Source organism: Triturus cristatus, chromosome 10, assembly GCF_964204655.1.
Source record: "Triturus cristatus chromosome 10, aTriCri1.1, whole genome shotgun sequence".
Taxonomy (NCBI): domain Eukaryota; kingdom Metazoa; phylum Chordata; class Amphibia; order Caudata; family Salamandridae; genus Triturus; species Triturus cristatus.
This window is the reverse complement of record NC_140593.1, coordinates 311537257-311561054: the sequence shown is the minus strand read 5'-3', so window position 1 is coordinate 311561054 and position 23798 is coordinate 311537257. Positions and strand designations below refer to the sequence as shown.

General features: G+C 45.1%; 1 protein-coding gene across 4 annotated transcripts in view; it reads right to left on the bottom strand.

Annotated features, from left to right (window-relative positions):
• The window catches only part of DBF4 (DBF4-CDC7 kinase regulatory subunit), a 157747-nt gene that overhangs the window by 60628 nt on the left and 73321 nt on the right, over nt 1-23798 (bottom strand). For all 4 annotated transcript variants that reach the window (XM_085631321.1, XM_085631322.1, XM_085631318.1 and 1 more), the window contains exon 9: nt 1864-1995. In XM_085631321.1, the coding sequence (XP_085487447.1) occupies nt 1864-1995 (132 nt within the window). The remainder of the gene's footprint in view (nt 1-1863; nt 1996-23798) is intronic.

Below are 23798 nucleotides of genomic sequence, written 5' to 3'. Positions count from 1 at the left end.
ATAATAACACGCCACACAATGCAACTACACACAGTTCCGCGCCACATAATTCCACTCCTTGTCACATAATTACAAACCAATAACTACACATAAAACACTTAACTCCAAACCATAGAATTGCACTCCACACAACACAATTCAACTGCATATAAATTCAGTACATATAATTACACTCCAACCTACATTTCAAGCAACATACTTACACTGCACATATATCCACTTAATTCCAAAACACAATTACACACACCCAAAAAATTAATAAATAAAGTTGCAACATGCCACATAATTGTTTTCCCTTTTTTTCTTTTTCTCTTTCCCTTTCCTCCCTTTTTTTCTTTTTGTGCTGGAAACAGATTTTAATAGGCTCAAAACAAATCAAGACACTTTACTTGATGATGCACAAATGATTAATATGAACAGAAACCCGATTTCCACATATTATCGTAAGTATTCTATATAGTTTTGTTTTTTTAATTTATTTTATTAATTTTCGCAGAACAAACAGCAATGAAACTCAGCAGTGCTTGAATACATGATGCTGTCGTAAATTACATATGGCAAAAACGTAACTTTGGTATTTTCCAATTTGAACATGCCACATAATTCCACATTATAAAATACTACTCCACACCCTGCCACACAGTACCACTACAAACCATGCCACATAATTCCACAGTTCTGCACCACACAACATATTTACACTCCACATAATACCACGCAGCTCCACATAATTACACTCTACTCAATACAACATAAATACACCCCGCATAAATGCACTATGCCACATAACAGAAATCCACATAAATGCACTCCACACCATAACAAATAATTTAAATAAGCATTTCAGTCAATGCCACACAAGTTCAACTCCATACATTTACAAAACACAGCAAATAATTCCTCTCAAAAACACATATTTCAAAAACACAACACAATTCCACAACTCACACCACAAATTTACACATCATACCATAGCTAATAAATTCAATACAACCCACACAATTCCACGCCAAACCACAAACATCCACTGCACTACACTCCAAACAAAAACACACAGGAAAAAGACATTATCATTTACAACGCCAAAAGCTCTAACTCTCGCAAATGTGAGACCTATTGTATTGCAAATGCTTGTTCACTTTTGCCAGGCCTATCCCGCACAGGAGATAACACTGGGCTTACCTTATTACATTCTATAAGCGTAATTTCCAATTAGGAAGAGATAAAACAAGGTACTTGGTGTTAAGAAAATTAGCTTCCTGTAATTTTTCATGAAAATGCTTGATGCTGGTTAGTAAGTTGGCGCAAAGCAGTTAAAAAAATATTGTTGCATGTAAATTGTTCGGTTAACCTTGTTATCAATCCCAGCTTTGTAATGTGGTGCCACAGATAACTGCCTTTCTTCCGTGTCACATGATCTTCCTTACTATACATATTTCTTAATAGCTACCAAAGGTGTGGGTTAACAGGAGGAAGGAATATAAAGAGGAAGTCAGAGACCAGGGATAACTGGGTGGTACATTGTCAATATCTGATACATGAAAAAGAGAAGAACTTCAAAACTGGACAAGGACAGGATGCAATACAGGGGAGGGTATACCAAAAAAGGAACAAAATATTTATATTTATCACACGTAATCAGTGGAAGTAAGGGATGCAATCTTATTGTAAGGCAACAATTATGTGGCCTAATTTTAGGATGTGCCGGTGGAACAGAAAGAAGCATAGTCACGCGTATATTATAGATAAAACTGTGGCCTGGTAAAACTGGCCTGTCATAGAATTTCAATTGAGTTTTACTATGTTGATTGGCTTCAAAATCAGAAAAGGTTAAAGCATTTCTACAGTAACAGTTCAACATACCTCAGAGTAGCCTGGGCTTGCTTTTGTGTAGTACAAATCTTTTTTTCCACATCAAAGGGACTACATGTCTTTTCAACTGAATAATTAACAACTGGAAAGCTGGTCAGTTGCAGATAAAATGGTCTGTAGTGTCTATATTGAGAAAAGAAATGCAAAAAAACCCAATTATATTTCACAAACGCTCGGAAGCTGACAGTTAGCATCATAATCATTCTAAAATCACTCTGACTTATAGACTCGTGTGCTCTGAACTGAGATTTCATAAGATAAATCAGAATTAAAGATTCAAGGCTTCCCAGGCAAAACACTGATGGCATGTGGGTTAATATCACAACTGTAAACTTTAGGTGAAAAACTACATTGTAATTTTGCATAGCACAGCTTTGTGACAAAGGAGAAAGTCAGTGGGTTAGTGGAACACACTTACTTACACCCCACTGTGACTTTCAGTTTTCACCAGTTTATTTTCCTTTTTTAAAAAGCTTTTACTGCTTTACTCGTATTAATTCTTTACAACATAATCTATTCACTGGATCTCCTTTAGCTACGGATCAGGAAGAGCTGTTTTTAAAGCATCTATATTTATGTTACGGGGTGTTGTATCATTTGTCCAATCAATCAAAAGACCTTAATTCTCCAAGACCCATCTCTTTTTTACTATTATGTATATTGAGTCTTAGTTCACTAACTGAAAAATCTCCACAATATTTAATTCCCCCCTTCTCTACTATCTGTAGCAATTTGGCGATTTTGCTTGAATTTCCATGGATACATCTGCTTGCGTACAATCAACATCCCCATCATCTCATTTGAGGGTGTCCTCTAACCCAATATGCCAGGGGATTTATGGATAGTGTAAATCGGAGTGGAAAGAGGTGGCACCTCAACCTAGCTTTCCTCTTTAGTTTGAAGAGCGATGAGAGGACCCCAATCACGGTTGCTGCTGCAGTGGTTTGAGTATATATGCATTTAACTAAATCTTGGAATGTAGGTCATAATCTTAAGTGATCAAGTACCAGAAAGAGTAAATCCCACTCAACAGAATCAAATGCTTTTTTTCAACACCCAGGGATTGGATGCACAGGGGTTCGTCGATCACATCTGCCCCTTGCGCAAAGATTCTGCCCTGTGAAGTGCATGGGGATGAAACCTGACTGGTCGGGAGGGGACACAGCCGTGACAACCCTAAGAAATCTGTTTGCTAGTGCATTTGCCAGCACCTTGGTCTTGAGCAGGGATATGGGGCAACAGGAGGAAAAGTCAGATTTTTTTTTTCATTCTTGGGTATGACCATTATAATGGTTTGCTGAAGCTTTGCCAGGAATTTCCCCTCCCTTCTTGCCTTTAAAAACATGTTCTGCATGAATTCCCCCAAATGAGTAAAGAGTTGTTTGAAAAATGCAGCCAGGATTAGTTTTAGAACTGAGACTTCTGAAATCTTTATATCTTTCTCTGAACTAGCTCTCATCTCAGTTGTTAAACTTAGAACACGCACTTCAACAAGAAAATCCCTTACCAGCTAGACCCTGTATAGTTTCTACTAATATTCAGCCAAGGGCCTTTGTAATGCACTCGTCAGTGGAGAACTCCCACCTAACATTGTGAAGTTCCTTTCCACCTATCTATTTTCTACTTTCCTGTTCCTTTACCAAGCTAGTAGCTTGTCAGCTTTATTTCAAGCTTCATAGAACTGCCTCAGCATAGAGCGGAAATGGGTCTTTGATGATGCATTAGCTCATATTGGTACTTTGTGCTTGAGGCAAAAGCCTGATCTCAAGCTGCATTACACTTCATGCCTCCAACTCGCCAAACTCTAATATGTTGCCTTCACTGCTGGATAGTCTTCAGGCTCTTTCTCCTTTAGCGTCACACATTGTATTTAATTTACAAATATCAGTTTTACCCTCAGATTTTGTTGTCATATGTTAAGGGAGAGTCTTCACATCTTGGCTGCCAAAGTCAAAGGTAAAGACCCACCCTTTAATGAACATCACAGTTACCAAAAAAGATGGTCTGTAGCTTCAACAGAGAAGATTGTCAGGGACCTGGAATGTGGATGCTGCTTGTTTCAAGGGGGTTATTTCTGCGCAAGCTTAATCCTCTTTCTATTTGCAAATGCTGCTACTATCTAGTAAAAAAAAAAAAAGGTAAGTAAGCAAACATTTTCTAGAGCGCGCAAACCCAAAGCGTCTTGGTGCGCTCAGAATCTCAAAACAACTTGTGAAGCAGAGATCGTACTTAGAAAAGGAGACAAAGAGTCAGGTCTTTAACAACTTCCTAAAGGGGGTTAGACTAGGTTGAGATCTTAAGGCTAGAGGCAGAGAGTTCCAAAGTTTGCTAGCTAAGAATGAGAAAGTACTGCCACCCCAGTTGACTTTCTTTATTTTTGGGATGACCACCAATTTCTAAATAGAAGATCTCAATTCTTGCAGAGGAGAGTACTACTTGAAAGTTTTTTTCAAGGTAAAGGGGCAAGTGGCAGAGAGCCTTAAACTTGACTGTCTCAGCTACTGGCAGTCAATTAAATTCCTGGGTCTTCTTTGTGATGGAACAGAACTTGGGCACCTTAAAATGATTGGAGCTTAACTGAGGTTGGTTGTTTATCCCTAAATACAGGGTACTACAATGATCTAGAAAGGATCAAAGCTACCACAACCAATTGTTGCAGCTCAAGAGAAATAAAAGGAAATACTTCTTAAATTTCTTCATTAAATAGAAGCAAGAGGATGTCATGCGATTCATCACTTCTAAAAACAGATTAAAAGAGCATTCCTAACGCTTGGAGTAAAGAATCCTTCCATGATTATAAATGGGGCATAGTGGAAAGACAATGGTGACTTTGCAGATGCTTAGTGACAAGTGTGTTTATACTTTCCAGCATAGTATAGTGCTCATGGGGCCAATGATCAATTTGAGTGTTAATTAAACTGTAGATCCATGGCTGGCTCATGAAACCAAGTGTGTGTGCATCAAAATTGTTTCTGAAGCCAGGTTCCAAATATCCATTTAACCGGTTGACTACACTATTAAATTACATATAGGTGACAAAAAAGTGTACCCACAGCCTCCTTATAATGACAGTAATTATCATGAGTAAAGTGTCACAAATGTCATGGAAAGCGCCAACTGATGTTAAAATACCATATGTAATGTTTATACAAGGTTTGTGCATATACTGGCGAGAATGTCTCACATAGGATTTGAGATGCTGCTTTGGCTCCATGCAGGGCAGGTTAGTCTGGGTCTGGCCTGTACCCAAACTGCTGTAGGTAGTCAACCTCCACTGTAAATGCCTAAAGCTGTGATTTGCTGTAGGGAATAGCCTTCGGCTGGGTCTACACACATCCTGCCCCAGAGGAGTGAGGAACGCTCCTTTGGTCAAACCAACTTTGACCCCAATCCCAGTTGCACACGGCCTTCTTCGGTATCTAAACAAAGGGGAGTGATGCGGGTGGCATTAGGAGGGTGAAGACATGAAGGTGTGGACATTTCAAGTACTATGCCCAGAACAAAATTGCGAAAATAACATGCTTCATAGGTCAAACATAAGTGCAGGGGTTGCCATTTAAAGTAATGTATTTGTCTGCTACTGAGTGAAGAAATCACAAATCTTTGTCACACAGCACTAAAAAAAACTAAATAAAAAACAAAGGAGAGAAAAGGTGTGGGGCAGAGAGAAAAAGACGAAAGGGAGAAGAGCAAAAGGCCTTGTGCAACTTAAGGCAAGGGCAGCTGGGGGTAGGGTGCAGGGGCTGGCCGCTAGCATAGGACTGCAGCCAAAGGCCATGTACAGGGGGCGGGGGTATGGGATCCACTGGAGTATTGAGTACAGGGCCTAGCCATAAGCCAAGCCCTGTGGCCATTCCCAGCTGTGCACACCAGAAGAACAAGCACAGTGGGGTTTGTCACCAACGGTATAGGGCATTGCTGTAGTTCAGTCGGCTGGTGATGAGGGCTTGTGTCATGGTGCGTCTCGTGTTTAGGGGTAGCCACTTGAAGATCTTAAATAGCATGCGCAGAATAAGGAAGCAGGTTGTCAGGAACTCTATTATTGATTTGTAGGAGAAGCAATAAAACTCAAAGGAATGTCAAATTAATGAAAATGCAGAAATACCAGCATTGGAAAAGGATTCACCATCATCTACAAAAGCGTTAAGGAAGTGCTTGCAGACTTTTCACACTCTTACTGGCAACGGCTCTTGGATTGAAGGTGAGCTGGGCATGTGCAGATGTCACAGTCAGCAATGTGCATGCTCAAGAGAAGAGCAGAGCTGTGTACTTCAACTGTCATTTGAGAGAGACCGGTATCCTGTTTAGTGTGGATATATATATATATATATATATATATATATTTACGAACAAAACTCCCTCCTCATAAACAAGGACACCAGACACTCCAAAGTACTGCAAAATGTTGATTTAATGGCACAAACGACGCGTTTCGGATTTCTCCTTCGTGGTGGTGGTGGTGGTGGTGTGTGGGTGTGTAACTCAAAGAAGAAGAAAACGGTGTAAATAGAGATTCTCTCAACTATTGAATACTCTAAATATGAAGAACTTTGAGTCTCTGCAAATTTGCAAAAAAGAAAGGAACTTTAACATTGAAGTCATCAAATTATTCATTTAAAACAAAGACAATTGAGTTCCTTATTTCAAGTGTTACTTCCAAGTAGACACTATAAGAGAGAGGCATTAGCATTATGAATCCTGGGTAAATAGCCTTTGAGTAATGTTTGGAATATAACCTATATTTAGTTATTGTTAACAAATAAATCCAAGGTGTTTGTGAAAGTTTTTTTCTTAAATACAGGTACATTGTAGAGTGCAATCAGATTTCGAAAAAATAATCACAGAAGAGCAGAACAGGAATCGAGAAAAGCGATTCACTACAAGGCAGTCTCTCTTGTCTCTCCACTTTCCCTTTCCTTCAACGCTGTAGCCATATGCGGACAAGTGTAAAAGTTTTGGGTATGGGCATTGGTGGAGGGGCATTGGGCTTTGCTTTAGCTCCTATGGAAGTTTTGTGCTGGCATCTTCTGACAGGCGGAGGAGACGGCATTGATCTGTTATGTCATGGTCATCCTGTTGTCCATGATGATTCAGAGGTTCTGGTGTGGTTGGAGGAAGTAAGTCCAGGTCCAAGATCTGATGGTTACCAGGAGTCGTTCCATGTGTTGCTGCTGTTGCCAAAGGTTAGTACTTTCGTCTTGTCTGTGTTCAGCTGCAGGCAGTCGTTCTTCATCCAGTCAGAGACATTTGTCATGCATCTGTGGAAGGTGGTTGTGGTGGTGGCGGGGTCGTCTGTGAGTGAGAGGATGAGTTGGATGGCGATATTGACCAGTGGGGTCATATATGCGTTGAAGAGCGTGGGACTAAGGGATGAGCCTTGTGTGATACGGCAGGTGATCTCCTTGGGTTCATAGGATAAAGGTTGGAGGTGGATCCTCTGGGTTCTTCCGGGGAGGATGGAGGTGGTCAATCTGAGTGCGTCCCCTTTCATGCCTGTTTGGTGGAGTTTTGCGATCGGTGTGTGAAGGGATATGGTGTCAAAGGCTGGCAAGAGGTTCGGATTTTGTCGGTGGCTGCCATCATGGTGGTTTCGGTGCTGTGATTGCTGCTGAAGCCGGAGTGGGAGGCGTCGAGAAGCTGGTACTGCTCCAGGTGTGTCATGAGTTGATCGTTGATGATCTTTACCTGTACTTTCGTTGGGAAAGGGAGCAGGGAGATTGGTCGACAGTTTTTGAGTTTGTTGGGGTTGGTGGAGGTTTTTTCGAGTAGTGGTCCGACGTCTGTGTCTTTCCAGGTGGATAATGTTGCGGTGGTGATAGAGGTGGCAAGTTCCTGACCAACGTTTTGTTTCCAAGGTTGAAGATGTGGTGCGGGCATGGATCTGTGGGAGTTTCTAAGTGGATAGATTTCATGTTGGAGGTGGGGTCCTGGGTAGAGAGGATGTTTCAGGTGGATAGTGTGTGGTTTGTGTTGGTTCCTGTGGAGGCGTACCTGTCAAGGAAGTCAATAGCCATGGTTTGGGGTTCGAAGTTTTGATATATGGTTGCAATCTTATGGAAAAAGTTAGAGAGATTGTCGCAAAGTGTGATATAGTTGGTGCTAGCATCCAGGTTGGAGAGTTCCTTAACGATGTCAAAAAGTTCCTTGGTGTTGTTGGCACTGGTTTCAATGAGTGCAGCAAGGGCTGTCTTCTTTGTTGCCCTAAGACAGAGGTGGTAGAGGTTTGAGGGAGGTCTCGAAGGCTGCCCTGTCGGAGTTTACCTTGCTGGTGTACCATCTCCTCTCCAATTGTTTGTTGTCTCGTTTTGCTGATCTGACTTTGTTTTGGGTGTAACAGCTGGCCTTTTTGGAGGGTTTTCTCTGGATGTTGCTCTTGATGGGGGACGATAGTGCCAGTGCAATTGGTGATCTAAGTGTTGAAGTTTTCCAATCCCGGTTGGAGGGGGTAGCAGGGTTGGAGGTGTAGAAAAGTGGGTTTCTGTTGCAGTAACTCCCCCACTTTTTGCCAGACTACTGATGCACTTTCACTTGATGTGCCCTGGGTCCCTGCCAATCAGGTCCCCAGGGCCTGTGTTTTTTCGCCAAAACTAACCCAATTGGCATCTCTTGCCACAGGTCAGCCCCTGGTAAATGGTACCACATGTACCCAGGGCACTGTGGCAAGGGAAGACTTCTAAGGGCTGCAGCACTTATTGTGCCACCCTTAGAGGCTCTGTACCTACCTACCTACCTACACCCTCCCCCCCCACACACACATACATACACCCTTTGCAGGCTGCGTGTTTTGGTGCAGATCAAAATGAAGAGTCAACATGGCACACACCTCTGTGTGCCAGGCCTACAACCCACTGCCCTGGCATAGATCAGTCACCCCTCTAGCTGGGTGCACTATACCAGTGGTGATGGTACAGGTGCATGAGCCCTGTACACCCCTGCAGTGTCTAAGTCCATGCTTAGACATTGTAAGTGCAGTGCTGCCATTAAGAGTATATGGTGCTGGGAGTTTGTCATTACGAACTCCACAGCACCATAATGGCTACAGTGAAAACTGAGGAGTTTGGTATCAAACTTCTCAGCACATTAAACCCACCCTGATGCCAGTGTGGGATTTAATGAGAAATGCACACAGAGGGCATCTTAGAGATGCCCCCTGAAAACTAATCCACCACTAGTGTCCAAGCTGAGTGACTGCTTTCAGCTGTCACCACCAGACATGTTTCTGGACCGAGATGTTTTCTGGTCGAGAGCCTGCTGCACTCTGGGGCCTGAAACAATGCACATCCTGGGACAAGGTGCCAAGCCTCCTCCCCCAGGATGGACAGGGTTTACTAAGGGGAATCTTTAAAGGCTTGCCGCCTTTGTGAGCTTCCCCGGGCCCAGGCCACTTGCTGCTTTCAGCAACTGGCCCCCACTGGTTCTGACACCCACTTTGGGCGGGTGAACCGGCGGGAAAAATAAATGAGGAAAAGTGGTGTGCCCACCTCTGCCAACTCCACCCCTCAGGTGGGGGGAGGCGAGGTGAAGCACAACTCCCAGTCACCACAATCTTGCAGATGGGGGATTCAGGCAACCAGGGACAGGCTCATGCCTCCCTCCCACTAGAGGGGGCAGGGATGTGGAATTCCTTTAGCCCGACACCCGGGACATATTGTTTGGAGTCAAGGTCAACAAGTTTCCATGTGTATTTTGTCCTAGGGACAAGTAGGCCCAACCCCCTACATCACAAACCCTTTGACTGCCAGTTTATAGTCCCACATGATGGATCAGGGAAAGCATTGCCTGCAGTTAAGGTAATATTTGTTTCCATGTTTTAACGCTGTTCAAACTTGTATTTATGGTTCATAAATGCAAAACCTTTATTATTTGGGTGAGCGATCTAAGTACATGTTGTAAGCTCAGGCTACTACTGACAGTGGTTATAGTACAAAAATGGGTGCACACGCTTTCATTGATTAGCACTATGAGGCTATGCATACTGCTCCCAGAATGCTCAATGATTAGATGCAAATATATGGAGACGCTTGAAAGCAAGATTGATTATACTACTGTAACACTTTAGGTAGCGTTTTTCTGCAGCCTCATTTAGTAAAATGTGTTGATGCATGCTAGTATTTCCCAAAAATATTCATAATGGAAAATCACTGTAACCAGTTTTAATAAGATTATGGGAAACAAAAATAAACAAGCATTGGTAAAGCCAATTGGTCTGAAATTGTTGGTCACTTTTGGTTTTATCAATGTGTGACTTGTTTTGGCATGTTTTTTGTAAACCCTTATTGGTGTGGGTGCTGCTGGGCCCTCATCATTATAACAAACATTGGAAAAAGCAAAAATTGTTTCGGTCTCAAAAAACACACATTGCCACAGTAGTTCCTGGCACTCAACAAAACGACTGTCAATTATGCTCCTTGTGAAAGAACAGAATGCTGTCATTCACAGTGAAGCTAGCCAACTGACAGAGAGAGACATTTTAATAAACACAACATGTCATGGTTAACGCCAGACCTAATTAGGGGGCCAATTATTAAGTAAAGTCTCAAAAGTGCACTTATGTCCTTGCATTGAGTGCAGATATACTACTTTCCTGAATTTAAAAGACTTTACAGAAGTAGGCCAAGAAATAGTACTCTTAGAAAATATTTGTGAACTGCATTTTAGCATGAACAAATATGCACGTGTAGATTTGCTCATGCGAAAATCGGAGTGTTTGCAAGTTTACTTTCCCTCCAACCACTTTTTTCCCAACCCAGGAAGAAGTTTTATGTCTGCCATTGTCAGGAGTAAATATCCAACCTTTCTCAGTATGGGAAAAGATTAGAGAAGAGTTGGTGAAAACCCTTAAAACATGCAAGTCAGTAGGTTTGCACAGACTCAAAAGGGAATTCCAACCCTAAAACTGTTGCTTAACTTCAGCGCCAGTTTGTAGATCTGCGAAAACGTGGCAACATAAGGGAATTGCTAATATTCATACCCTGCTATGGAAGGAGCCCTGGCATATTCAGAGAGGCTATTTCGGAGCTCTTATATAAGGGTATTGCTGCCATAATTTGTCACCGCATTACATGGCACAATAGGGACAAGTGGATTTTGTTACAGGACAAGTAGATTTATGAAGTAACCTACCCCATGGACAAGTAGATATTTTATTAAATTCCACACCCCAGAGGGGGGGCATAATAGGGGGAGTACCCACAACAGGGAAGGGACCCATTGGTCCCTGCCTTTTACCTACTTGTAACACCCCTAAATCTAGTATTTAGGGGCACCCCTGAACCTTGCATCCTCATACAAGAACCTGCAACAAGAAGAAGATGAAGAAGGACCGAACAGCCGTGTAACAGCTAACAAGAGGAAGACGCCCACTGACTTGGCCCGAGCCCTACCGGCCTGTCTTCCCCTCGAACCTGCTCCTGCAAAATCCCGGTGTGTCCTGCAGCCAGCAACCTCGAAAACCCCGGAGGACCTGCCTGCCTTCAACTACAAAGACTCTGTCTTCCGTGAACACTGGATTTGTTCCTCTGTAACCTCAGGCTCCGGCCGGACACTGAGGATCCGCCCCACTCTGCACCCACCGTCCACGGCCCGAGTGGGCAAACACCACGAGGAGGTCACCCCGGCGATCCTGACCCAAGATTCGGCGACCACTGACCTGCCTCAAGCCGACGCCTGCAGCCTAAATCCAGAAGGCCCCCCTAACCGCGACAAGCAGCTGGTAAGAAGATCCGACCCCAAAAGGCACCCCTGCAACCGACGCCCCACTGCCTTGTGTGCCCAAACCAACAGTACCTAGCCAACCCCTAACATCCCAACTTACCGCTCTAAGTGGTGGCCGTACCCAGAAGACCTTCGTCTCTGAGCCTGCAGTGCCTTTGCAAACCGGAGGTTCCCCATTGAAACCAACAGGACGCCCGATTTGAAACAGCACCCTGCACCCAGCCGCCCTAGTGCTAACTTGTTTCCTCATTTGTTTTGAGCTAAAGTCCAGGAATTTTGCTCCCACAATCCAGTGGCCTGCTTGCCAGCAGCCCGCAACCAGAGATCCCCTTTCCTCCATTGGTTACCATTTGGCCTCAGCCCTCTGCACCCGGCCGCCCTAGAGCCGCTGAGGGTGTAAAGAGTGCATACTTGACCCTGGTTCTAACCCCAGAAGCTCAACTCTAAAAACCGATTACTTACCCGGTAACCGTTAACTTCATTTCCCTCCATAGGAACCTACTGACTGTTTTGACCTGAAAAATGTTCTAAGTGTGGAGTTGATTTGTATGGAAACCTGAAAAATAACAGATGTGCAAAACTGACTTCACTTACCTTTTCTCTAGGAAATGTCCCAGTGTGATAGCTAGGCATATCACACTGAGTAGAAAAAGTTATCTAAAAAGTAATCTCAAAAGTAACGTTAAAGTAACTTACCTGTAATTTTCATTGCAAAGTTGATACAAAGTATATGTGCAGCATTTCACAGAATGGCATTACCAGTAATTCAAACTGTAACTATTTCAAAGTACATTTACAGTTGCATTTCAAACTGTATATTTACTGCAAAGTATTTACCAACTTACCTTTGCCAGGCTTGCTTGGTTCTAGAAAATGAATATTTTTATACAAAAACAATTGGTCTGTGAAGTTCAGTCTTTGGAGTGTGTGAATTCATTTGCTGACTGATTGTGTACAACAAATGCTTAACACTGTCCTCTGATACTGCCTTACTGCTCGACCACACTATCACAAATAGAGAGTGAGGTGCTATCTAACTTTACCTCTGCCTACCTTTGGGGTTCCACTGGACTCTGTGCACACTGTACCTCACTTTGGTATAGTATATACAGAGCCAGCTTCCTACAGGAAGTATTGAGGGTGTTCACCCAGCTGGTTTCTGAGATTTTGTTCCATCTCTAGTGGGGGCGCTAATCATCTTGGGGGTGGCAGTGCAGGGGCTGGAGATGCTAAAGCAGACGATGGAGCGATCGGTCCATGTGGGTTCTGTGACATGGCTATATTTGAAGCGGTGGCTGGAGGTGAAAATTGGGTCCAGAGTGTGTCCTGTGGTATGTGTAGGGTTGTGGACGATCTGGGCCAATCCCAGGCTGCTCATACTGTAGAGGAGGCGTGTGATGTTTTTAGGTCTCGCGCCTAGTGATGCAGTGAGAGTCCTTTTGTCCCGGGGTTTCAAAACGGAGCCTGGAATCGCACACGCTCCCAAAGACGGCACGCAATAGGCCAAAGGCGGACGCATTACTCCGCCCATGGCCTATTGGTGTCTATTACGCGCATTACTGACATGTGTTTTCAATTATCGTGCCCAGACACCGGCGCGATAATTGAAAACATATTTCGCGATGTGGCGCGCGCGCACCACTCGTTTGTTTTTCAATAGCGATCGCTTTCACTGCTGCTTGTTTAGTGAGCGACAGGGCGGCTACGTCGTGGGGCACAGATACTATGAGAGTGGAACCGAGAACAATATTTTTATAGGGAGCTGTAAGATGAGAGACAGCCGCCAGGGATCACAATCAAGGAGGAAGTCTCGATGCCACTGCGTTGAGAGCACTGAATGCACTGAGGTCTTGAAATAACCGTTCTGTATCTCTACCTGTTTCTCGATCAGTATTAAACATGCTCACAGCGGGTGCTAGGGCCCCTTGCTTTATTAAGGTTGAAATACAGGTTGGATTCCCGCGTCTGCCTCGGGGTTTAATGCCTAATGAGCACTCGATAATTGAAGGGAATTTATTCCTAGGACTCACTAAATATTCTTTGCATTTCCCCAGCATGAAACAGAAGGCGCTCGAGCAAGCATGCCAGAAATTTTTTGGGTTACATTACTTGTGCTTTCGTCATCATCAGTGGGGTCAGTGGTGTCACGTAAGCAAGCTAGAATGTAATTTTCATTATTTTTGGCACATTCGGAGAGACGTGCATGTTGATCCGCAGGAGGACGCAGGGCTGTGGTAATGGGATCAGTGATATGGTTGGGAAGCTTAGTTCGTCCAGTCAGGAGCTTGAGATCTAAGGATAAAGCCTTACTCACCGCCCCCCATCCGACTGACAAGATCTGAAGGCGACCCTTCTCTTACCTGGCCCCTTCCTGCTGGAAGAGTCGCCTTATATCCGCACCTGTACAGATCACGCCAAATTCAGGACAAGACAGTTCTATTTTAACTTAGAGTACTGACTTGCCTACGTTTACCAACAGCACGAGATACACCTTCGGGGGTGATGTGTGCACTATGCTAAATTAAATTAACACAACATAACACAATATTTGAAATGCAGACTGCAGCAACAGAGAAGCCCGAGAGAGGTAGTGAAGAGAATCCAGAGGTATACCGAGGTGAGTTAGAGTCTGTCATGGACCCGACAGTAAACTGAAGTCATATGGTGACAGTCTCTAATGCCCTACACAGGCCAGCTGGCGCCTCCCACAATTCCAGGCGGCTGGGAGGAAAGCGGGTTAAAATGTGGGTAGGATGAAAACAGGGAAAGTGGAGAGATTGTTCTATCCAGCAGTTGTTACGGTGGTATGATTGGCGGCCTGGGTGAGGCTTCGGGGTGCCGGCCCTTCAGGTTGCTGCCTTCAGTGTTGCCAAATTTTCTGTTTTCAGGCCGGGTGGAACACTAACAAGCAACACAACTGAATAGGAGATGGCACCACTAAAAGGCTTACATCGTAGTTTTACCAGTTGATGACTTTGATATGCGGCTTGTTACTTGCCGCTGGATGTATTTGACTGTACTGTATTAGGCACCTTTTATGATTTCACCTGTTACGGCATTGCAAATCAGATGGCCAACTAGTGTGGACTTGGAACACCTTGGGAAATCCAAAAATAAGTTTAGAATATGTGTGAGGAGATTTACGCTTCAACGGAAGAATGTTGTTCGATTCTTAAGTGGTGATTTCTTAGGTGACTGACTACAGCTCTCATTAACAATGAACCGGAATAGTGGCCCCTCTATTAAAAAATTAATTTTAAAAAAACAACAAAAAAAGCACTTAACTTTAGTTTGTTTTGGTCACAGGCTATCGAAAAAATAACACTCAATGTGCATCTAGAATCTGATGACCAATTCTTTGCAGTTTATCCTCCAAAGTGTCAAACATACTTATTGCCCTCAAACCGTGTCTCTGGTAGAATGAAACGTGATGTTGTAATGCTAAGGATGTGGCCGCTATGGTCTGTACAAAGAGTTCTTAATTTCTAAGCACTTCAAAGAAAAGAACGTTCGGTGAAATATAAGTGCAAGATTACTCCGGGCTATTGCCACGCCCCCTTGGCTGCACAAACCCTTTATGAGCTTTTACATTGATTAACTGTCTTAGTTACCGTCACTGCCGCCGGCATTGACAAAGTACGAATTGAGTTCGATGAAAAATATTATACTGATAATGTAGGCTGTTTTTTTAAAGTGTGTGTATATATATATATATATATATTTTTTTTTACTCTGTCCAAATATTCTCTTCTTTAATTGCACTTAATCTGGAACACACGCAGTACAAATAGAGCAAGTGTTATTGTCATGGAGGAATGCCCTACCAGGCTGAACATAAACGTTAATTTATATCAAACTGTATAATGATCATCTTAATTTTGCTGAATATGCCCCACACATAATTTTAGGTCTTGCAGATGCAGGTTACCATTGGTATTAGTCTTAACAACAATGCTTTCTGCTTGCCTATTGCCCAAAAATATGATGTGCTTTTTAGAACGCGTCTACCCTGACGAGACCATGCTCCGTGCTAGCATAAAATACACAAATTCCTAAAAATATGCTTCCAAAAATATTGTAAATATAAGTGAGTGAATGGTAACAGTACAGCTTAGAGTCGTAGAAAGTAATATGAATATACTTTATCTATACATATATTGAATATATATATATTTTGTGCAATTTTGTGAGCACAGTTTTTTGTGACGTTGTCTTATTTTGTACATTTTAAAATGGTTTTAGCGTATTCACCGAACAAATGTAATTAAAACGAAATGTGTGAGAGTACTTTGTGGCCAGTATGCACTTGTCCGTGAGCAAGGCTTACTGCAAATAATTTATGCGTAAATAACACTCAAGATTAAAAATAGCACATTTCCTGAAAGAAAAAGCTTTGCAGGTCATGCAAAATAATCTTCAAAATTTCCTTATGTACTAATAAGGTTCTATGGAATTATTTGGGGCAGACTAAAGAAAATGCTGAAAGATAGTGAGTTCTAATAATATTGTACTGTCATTTGATCAACCTGACTCTTTTTATTTGGGATTTATAAGATGCTACATGTCGCTTGTTTTATTTGTTGTCTCGATGGCCTACTTCGTAATCACATCTTTAGTTTACCAAATACGTACTCCCATTGTCCTGTCATCTTTGTGTGCATTTTGTGCCATAGTAGCATACTTAGGTCTCGCATTACTAAAAATTTGAGCTATTGGTGTTGCATTATTATTTGCAACACCAAAAGCTCAAACTTTTACTAATGCGAGACCTATTGCATTGCAAATGTTTGTTGTTGTTGGGGTCGTCAATGTGGAAATTTAGGTCACTAAGGAAGATGTAGTCCTTGAAGTCTAAGGCTAGGGGCACAATGAAGTCTGTGATGTTTTGTAGAAGCTGCAGCTCAGGCCTGGGGGGTCAGTATGAGAGGGTGCCTCTGATGGTTGTCTTGTTGTTCTTGTGGAACTTGTAGTTGAGATGTTCCATGGGGGTGGTGGTGCACTGTACGATCGTTTTGAGGATGGTAGCTGTTCCTCCTTCCAGCTTGTTGGTGCGGTCCTGGTGAGTGAATTTATATTCGACAGGGATCGCTGTTGCAATGTCTGGGGCGGATGTGGGGTTGAGCCAGGTCTGTGAGGAAGACTGTCGGAGGCGAGGGGGGCGATGAGGTCCCATTATTTAGTGGAATGGTTACATAGTGAGCTTGTGTTGAGAAGGGCGCATGCAAGTTGACGTTTTTGTTCAGCTGGTATCTGTGGTGTGTTCAGGGTGGGGCTGGTGTGTGTGCAGTGGCAGTGGTTGCAGGTGAAAAGTCCTACTGTGGAGAATGGGTCGGCGCAGTGGAAGGGTTTGTTGCGGCGCACAGGGTTGAGGATGTAGAGCCTATTGATTGTGTATCCTCAGGGGTGGGAGCGGCCTGCATTATGTAGGTCGTGGCGTGAGCTGGAAGAATGATGAGGGGGAAAACCCAGTTGCGAAAACCAATGCAGCAGCGTTGTCACTAGATCAGTCTGGAACAAGAAGAAACTGGAGGCAACAGGCAAGTGGCAAGTTAGGTGTCCAACTTTTTGCCTTCACTCCTGTTTTTCAGAATTCATTTTTTCTGGCGTTAAGACTGCTAATCAGTGCTTTGGTCACTCGCTAAAAAAAAGGTAAAAGTAGCCTTCAAATGATTGCCACATTTCATATACTTATAAGTACCTAGTAAATGGTACTACAAGCACACAGGGACTGCAGTACTCATTGTGCTACCCGCTAAACGAATAGTTTCTTACCTGTCGGTGTAGTTTTGCAGCTTGAAGATCTTTCTGGATTCACTATGCTGTGCATTATTCCGCGATCTGGTGGTTGGGTCTGGATTCGTAGTCTTTCTTTTTTTTTGTAGCCCAGGTGGGCGTCGACGTCCCACCATTTGGTGCACCTCTCGTGACGTCGTCGTGCTTCCTGCGGAAGTCCCACCTTTGGGACGCCATCTTGGGGTTCTTTTTTCCTCTCGTTTTTTTTTTTTTTTAACCCTAGGCGAATAATTAAATTATATGTCCACTTTTCTGTAGTATTTCATTCCTTCTGTACTTCTCTGTTTTTCCCCCTCTTCCTCCAGCCTCATCTTCCTGGCGGAGGTGGGTGGGTTCGCTAGTGAATCCAGAAAGATCTTCAAGCTGCAAAACTACACCGACAGGTAAGAAACTATTCGTTTTGCAGCGTGAATCTTTCTGGATTCACTATGCTGTGCATAGACTTTGTAGCGGTTTGTTATCTTTGTGGCGGCTGGGTGGTAGATGAGCGTTGGTCGTTGAATATGTGTTGAAGCACCTTCTGTCCTACTTGTGCTTCTTTGTTCATCTGTATGTCCACGCAGTAGTGCTTGGTGAACGTGTGCACCGAAGCCCATGTTGCCGCCAGGCATATGTCCTGAATGGGCATGTTTGCCAGAAAGGCAATGGTTTCCCCCTTCTTCCTTGTGGAGTGAGCTTGAGGCCCCTCCGTTAGCTCCTGTCCTGCCTGTTTGTGGCAAAACTGTATAGTTAGTGCAATCCATCTAGCAATGGTGCCCTTTGTCACAGGTCTCCCCATGAAACTCGATGCAAAGTACAAAAAGAGCTGCTGAGTTTTTCTGTGCTCCTTGGTCCTCTCAATGTAGTGCATCACCGCTCTCCTAGCGTCTAGAGTGTGTAGAGCCTTTTCTGCGTTCGAAGTTGGGTTTTGAAAGAAACTCTGTATCTGAATACTCTGGTTCATATGGAACGCCGACACGACTTTAGGCATGAAGTGTGGGTCCGTTCTCAGGACAACACTATCCTTGTGTATCTGTATGTAGGGCTCTTGTAGCGTTAGTGCTTGCAGTTCGCTCACCCTGCGTAGCGAGGTTATGGCTACTAGAAATGCCGTTTTCATAGTCAACATTTGCATTGAGGCCTTGTGTATGGGTTCAAACGGTGCCTTCATAAGCTCCGTCAGGACCACGTTGAGGTTCCATGCCGGCGGCGGCAACCTTTTAGGTGGCGCGATTCTTTTCGCTCCTTCCATGAATCTCCTTACTACCTGCGACGTAAAGAAACTTCCACCCTTCTCCCCTCTTGTGTAGGCTACTATCGCCGCTAGGCGTACCCTTAGGGAGGTCGAGCATAGGTTACTTTTCAGAAGGTGCGTGAGGTATCTCAGCACTGTTGTGTCCTTAGTCATTTTATTTTGCAGCCCATTTTTCCTACACCATCGACTTTTTTGCCTACACGGAGCACGGACCCTGTGACTTTGACCATATTACACGACTAAGGCCAACGTACCTTGTTTTCCCTACATTTCACAAAATACTGAAGTCTTATCAATATTGAGATTTTAGACATCTGACTACATAATTACAAAAGAAAAAATGGGAAAACTTTAATTTGTGTGGATTTTTAAATTATTATTTGCAAGCCTTGAAGAAGTCCCGTGGGGACGAAACGCGTCGGCTATGAACTGGCTATGAATTGTACGCTGTATTTTAAATCAAAAATCTGAATTATCAAATAAAGAAAAATTCATCTTCAAGACTTCGAAGTTTATCGTGAATCTTTGGGGATACACTACATATCTGTCTGTTTATTGAATGTGACGAACAATTTTGTCCATTATATTTGTACTCAAGTTGTGTGCTGAGCCACCTCTGTCTTGTGCATTTTTCCTACACCATATTGTAAATCTTTTCCATTTCGCACTATAGCATTTGCGTGTAGTTGGTCTCCTTGCCTCTCGCATAGTGCTTGGAGGCAATCTAAGGTCCTCAAACTAAGTCTTCGGGAGCCATGCCGCCAGGCTGAGGCTCTCTGGTTCTGGATGTAGAACCTCTCCGTTCTGCATGGAGAGCAGGTCCTTTCTTCTTGTGAATCTGTGAGGATTCCCTTGAGCCATTTCTAGAATTTGGGAGAACCAAGTCTGCCTTGCCCACTGTGGTGCCACCAGGATCAGTGTCATGTTGCTGGTTCTGCATTTCTCGAGCACCCTGTGTAACAGTGGTATCGGCGGAAAAGCGTAGGCAAATGTCCTTGACCAGCTTATCCATAGGGCATTCTCTTGGGATTGCTGATCTGGTTGCCTGGACGCGAAGCTTCGGCATTTTGCATTCTGGCGTGTTGCAAACAGGTCTATTGTGGGAGTTCCCCATTTCTGGAAAAGCTTCTGCGTTTCGTGCCCATTGAGCTCCCATTCGTGTGAAGCCGAGGTCTGCCTGCTTAGCCAGTCTGCCTCCACATTGTCCTTCCCTGGTAGGTGAATTGCCAGCAGGTCTATCTTGAGAGGTATGGCCCATCTCCAATTCTCCTGTGCCAGAGTGGAAAGGCGGAACGACTGTGTCCCACCCTGTTTGTTGATATAAAACATGGTTGTGGTGTTGTCCGTTTGAATCAACACTCTCTGGTTGTACAGGTGCTTCTGGAATGCCTTCAGGGCTAGCAGGACAGTCTTCAATTCCAGGTAATTGATATGTCTGACCGAATCTGCCGGAGCCCACAGACCCCTCACTCTGAGTTTGTCCATGTGTGCTCCCCATCCCTTTTGAGATGCGTCCGTGGTGATGATCACAGTTGGGCTTGGTGGTGCCAGGCTTTTCCCTGTAGTTATGTTGTCCCTGTTCCACCAAGTTATCTCTTCCTGCACTGCGTGCGTAACAACCACTAGATCTACCCAACTTCCGCTTGCCTGTGACCATTGCTGTTGTAGCCATTCTTGGAATGGTCTCATGTGAAGTCGTACATTTGGGACCAGGTGGATACATGACGCCATCATCCCCATGATCTTGCTCACTGTTCTCACTGTCAGAACTCGCCCCTTCTGGTAGAGGCTCGTCTCCTTCAGTAGGGCTGCTGCTCTCCTGTCGCTGGGCATGACCGTTCTGTTTATGGTGTTGATTTTTGCTCCCAGGAAAATCTTCACCTGTTCTGGCTTCATTGATGACTTCCCCCAGTGTATAGAGAACCCCAGGTTCGTCAGTGTCTTTGTCACCTGTGCTGCGTGTTTCTCGCACTTCTTGTGGGTGTTTGCTTTGATCAGCCAGTCGTCTAGCTAAGGGTACACATGAATTCCCTTCCTTCGTAGGTATGCTGCGACTGCCGACAGGCATTTCGTGAATACCCTTGGTGCTGATTTTAGCCCGAAGGCCAGGGTCGTGAATTGGTAATGATCCTGGTTGATGCTGAATCTTAAAAGTCTTTTGTGCCTTCTGTTTATTGGGATGTGCAGGTAGGCATCTTTGAGATCCACGGTGGACATGAAGTCTCCGTCACTTATTTGGGGCAGCACCTCCTGCAGTGATGTCATTTTGAACTTTTGTGTTCTGATGTATTTGTTTAGGTATCGCAGATCCAGGATGGGTCTGAGATTTCCGTCTACTTTTGGTACCACGAAGTAGTTCGAGTAGACCCCTTTGTTCCTTTCCTTGTAAGGCACTGGCTCGATGGCTCTCTTTTCGAGCAGCTTCTGTGTTTCCTCTCTGAGTTGAGCAAGCTCCTGACCTGAGCGTTGCCTTCTTTTTGGTTTTCTGTTTGGAGGCGTCCCCTCCAAATCCACGCAGTAACCGTGTTGTATGACGTTCAGTATCCACTTGTCCGTGGTTATACGTTGCCATTCCTGTAGGTAGAGGCCCAGTCTTCCGCCTACCGGTGTTGGATGCTCGTAGGCGATCGGGTCTCTCCCCCCCCCCTCGTTTTTGCATTGCGCCTCACCCCTGGGGGTATGTTGGGGGTGAGCGTCCCCATGCGTGCCGAGTCACTTAGATGAGGGTTGGTCACCCCCTCGTCTCCTTTGGCCACGTCCGTTTCCCCTCCCGCGAAAGAACTGGCCCCGAGGTTGGTACTGCCAGTTCTGTTTTTGCTGACTTTGCTGGCCGTGACTTTCACCCTGCTTTCCTTGCTGGAACGTCTGGTGCGACGCTCCCTGCTGGTTACCCCCTCTACCGTAGGGTCTCCTAGTTGGAGTGCCTCTTCTCATCCCCCTGAACTGTAGGGCCCCCATGGACCTTGCCGTCTCGTTCTCTTTCTTCAGCTGGGTGAGCTTTTCGTCCACTGTCGCCCCGAATAGTGTTTCCCCGTTGAAAGGGGTGTTTAATATGTTGCTCTGCACCTCCTGTTTGAATCCAGAGATTCTCAGCCAGGCCTGTCTTCGTTCGGTGATCCCTATGGCCATTAGTCTACTTGAAGTTTCCGCCCCGTCCAATGCAGTCTTAATGCATGAGTTGGCTATGTTTTTACCTTTTTCCACAAGGTGGGAGGCTCTTTGGCGGTACTCTTCAGGGAGGTGTTTGACTAATTCCCCCATCTCGTCCCAGTGCTGGTACTGGTGTCGATTGAGAAGCGCATTGGAGTTCGCCATGCGCCAGTGCATTGCAGCGTTCCTTTCGACCTTCCTTCCAGTGAGGTCCATTCTCCTGCTTTCCTTTTCGGGGGGTGGCCCCGAGGTCGCTGGCACGTTGGCCCTTCTCCTGGCCGTGGAAGTGATGGAGTCGGCAGTGACCGCTCCCATGATGCAAGGCGGGTCCAGGGAGGAGTGCTTGTACTTCTTCTCCGTCCTGGGCGTGATGGACCGGCATGTTGCTGGTTCCTTAAAGGCCTCCTTCCCCTGGTTCATTACGCTTTGGAGCATGGGAAGGAACTGGCTCCTCGTCTGAATGGGGAGCAGAGTCTTGAGAAGGAAATCAGCTTTCGGCTTCTCCTCGTCCAGTTTTACCCCAAAGGCTGCTGCAGCCCTCCTGACTACCATATTGTACACCCCGATGTCGTCGGGCGGCGAAGGCCTCGAAGGATACGTGTCCACGGGCTCATCGGGATTTTCGGCGTCGATGTCTTGCCACTCCAGCTCATGAGTGGTTGATGGTGCCGAGCCGTAGAACGACTGCTGGTCGCCTTCCTCGTCTTCGCCTCCATAGTAGGTGCCTTCTTCCTCCTCCTCAGGATCTATCGGCAGCCCATCGGCGTAGAATTCGTCCTGTTCCTCGATCTCGACGACGTCTGGAATTCTGAATTGTTTCAATTTGGCGTCGAACTCCTTCCTCCGAAGGATGCTCTCCATCTCCGCCTCGAGCCTTCTCTTCTTCTCCTCGGAGAAGCTCTCGACGGCGACTGCGGCTCTTTTCGACGGAGCTTGCGTCGACGCTGGCTTGTCTTTCTGCGTCGAACGCCCCGTTTCGTGGGCTGTTGTCGACGAACTCTGCCTTTCGGCGTCCTTCGGTACCAGGGAGTCCTTCTCGCAGGATCCGCTCGGCCTTTTGTCCATGGATCCACCCTTGGTCGTCGAAATTTTCGGCGCCGGTGCTCCTTTTGAGGACTTTGACTCAGATTTTCGAGAGTCGGTCTCGGGTTCGAGGCCCTTTCAGGGGTTTTGAACTCGACGATTCTCTTACCTCGTCAGGCGTTTTCGTATCGGTCTCTGCGACCGTGAAGACGTCGGGTCCTTCGGCGATGTTGTCCTCATCGTCGGTGGAGAGGCCCAGATCGTAAAGCGACGGGGCCTTACCTTTGCCTTCCATGCTGAAGTTCGCTCTGGTCTGGCGTTCTCTCACCCGGAGCGTCTTCGGCGCGAAAGCTGAACAGGCGTTGCAGTCCTTGCTCGGGTGGTCGATCGGTAGGCAAAGGTTGCAGACCGGATGCTGGTCCTTCTGCGCGAACTTGTGGTGGCAGTTAGGGCAGAATTTGAATGGTGTCTTGTCCATTGTGCTCAGAGCCTCTGAGTGCGCATCTTCGAAGGGCGTCGAAGAAAATTCCTGGGAAATTCTTCCTTCTTCGCGTCCCAGATGTAAGTTATTCCTCTCTGTGATCTCAGTAGTTCTTTCTCCCCGAAACTCGCGTTTTCTCCTTCTTCCTTCGGTTGAAATCCTGGAGCTTCTCGATGACGATCCAGACCCAACGGCGGAAAAAAGAATCTGAAGATGGCGCCCCAAAGGTGGGACCCAACCACCAGATCGCGGAATAATGCACAGCATAGTGAATCCAGAAAGATTCACGCTGCAAAAGTAGACTTTCAAACAAGTCTCAGGCCTGCCATTGCAGACTGTGTGAAGTTTTAAACTGCCATTTTCACCTGGTAAAATAAATCTTTTGTAATCATAGGTGGTAGAATGGGTATTGTTAGACCTGTCAGCCCTTTGGGTGGTCCCTCCTCATCATTATTTATTTTGTCCCACTTTTGCCTCAAACCCTGTTAGAATTTTTCCTTTTTGGGAACCACCAGACTTTTTAGTGTTGCT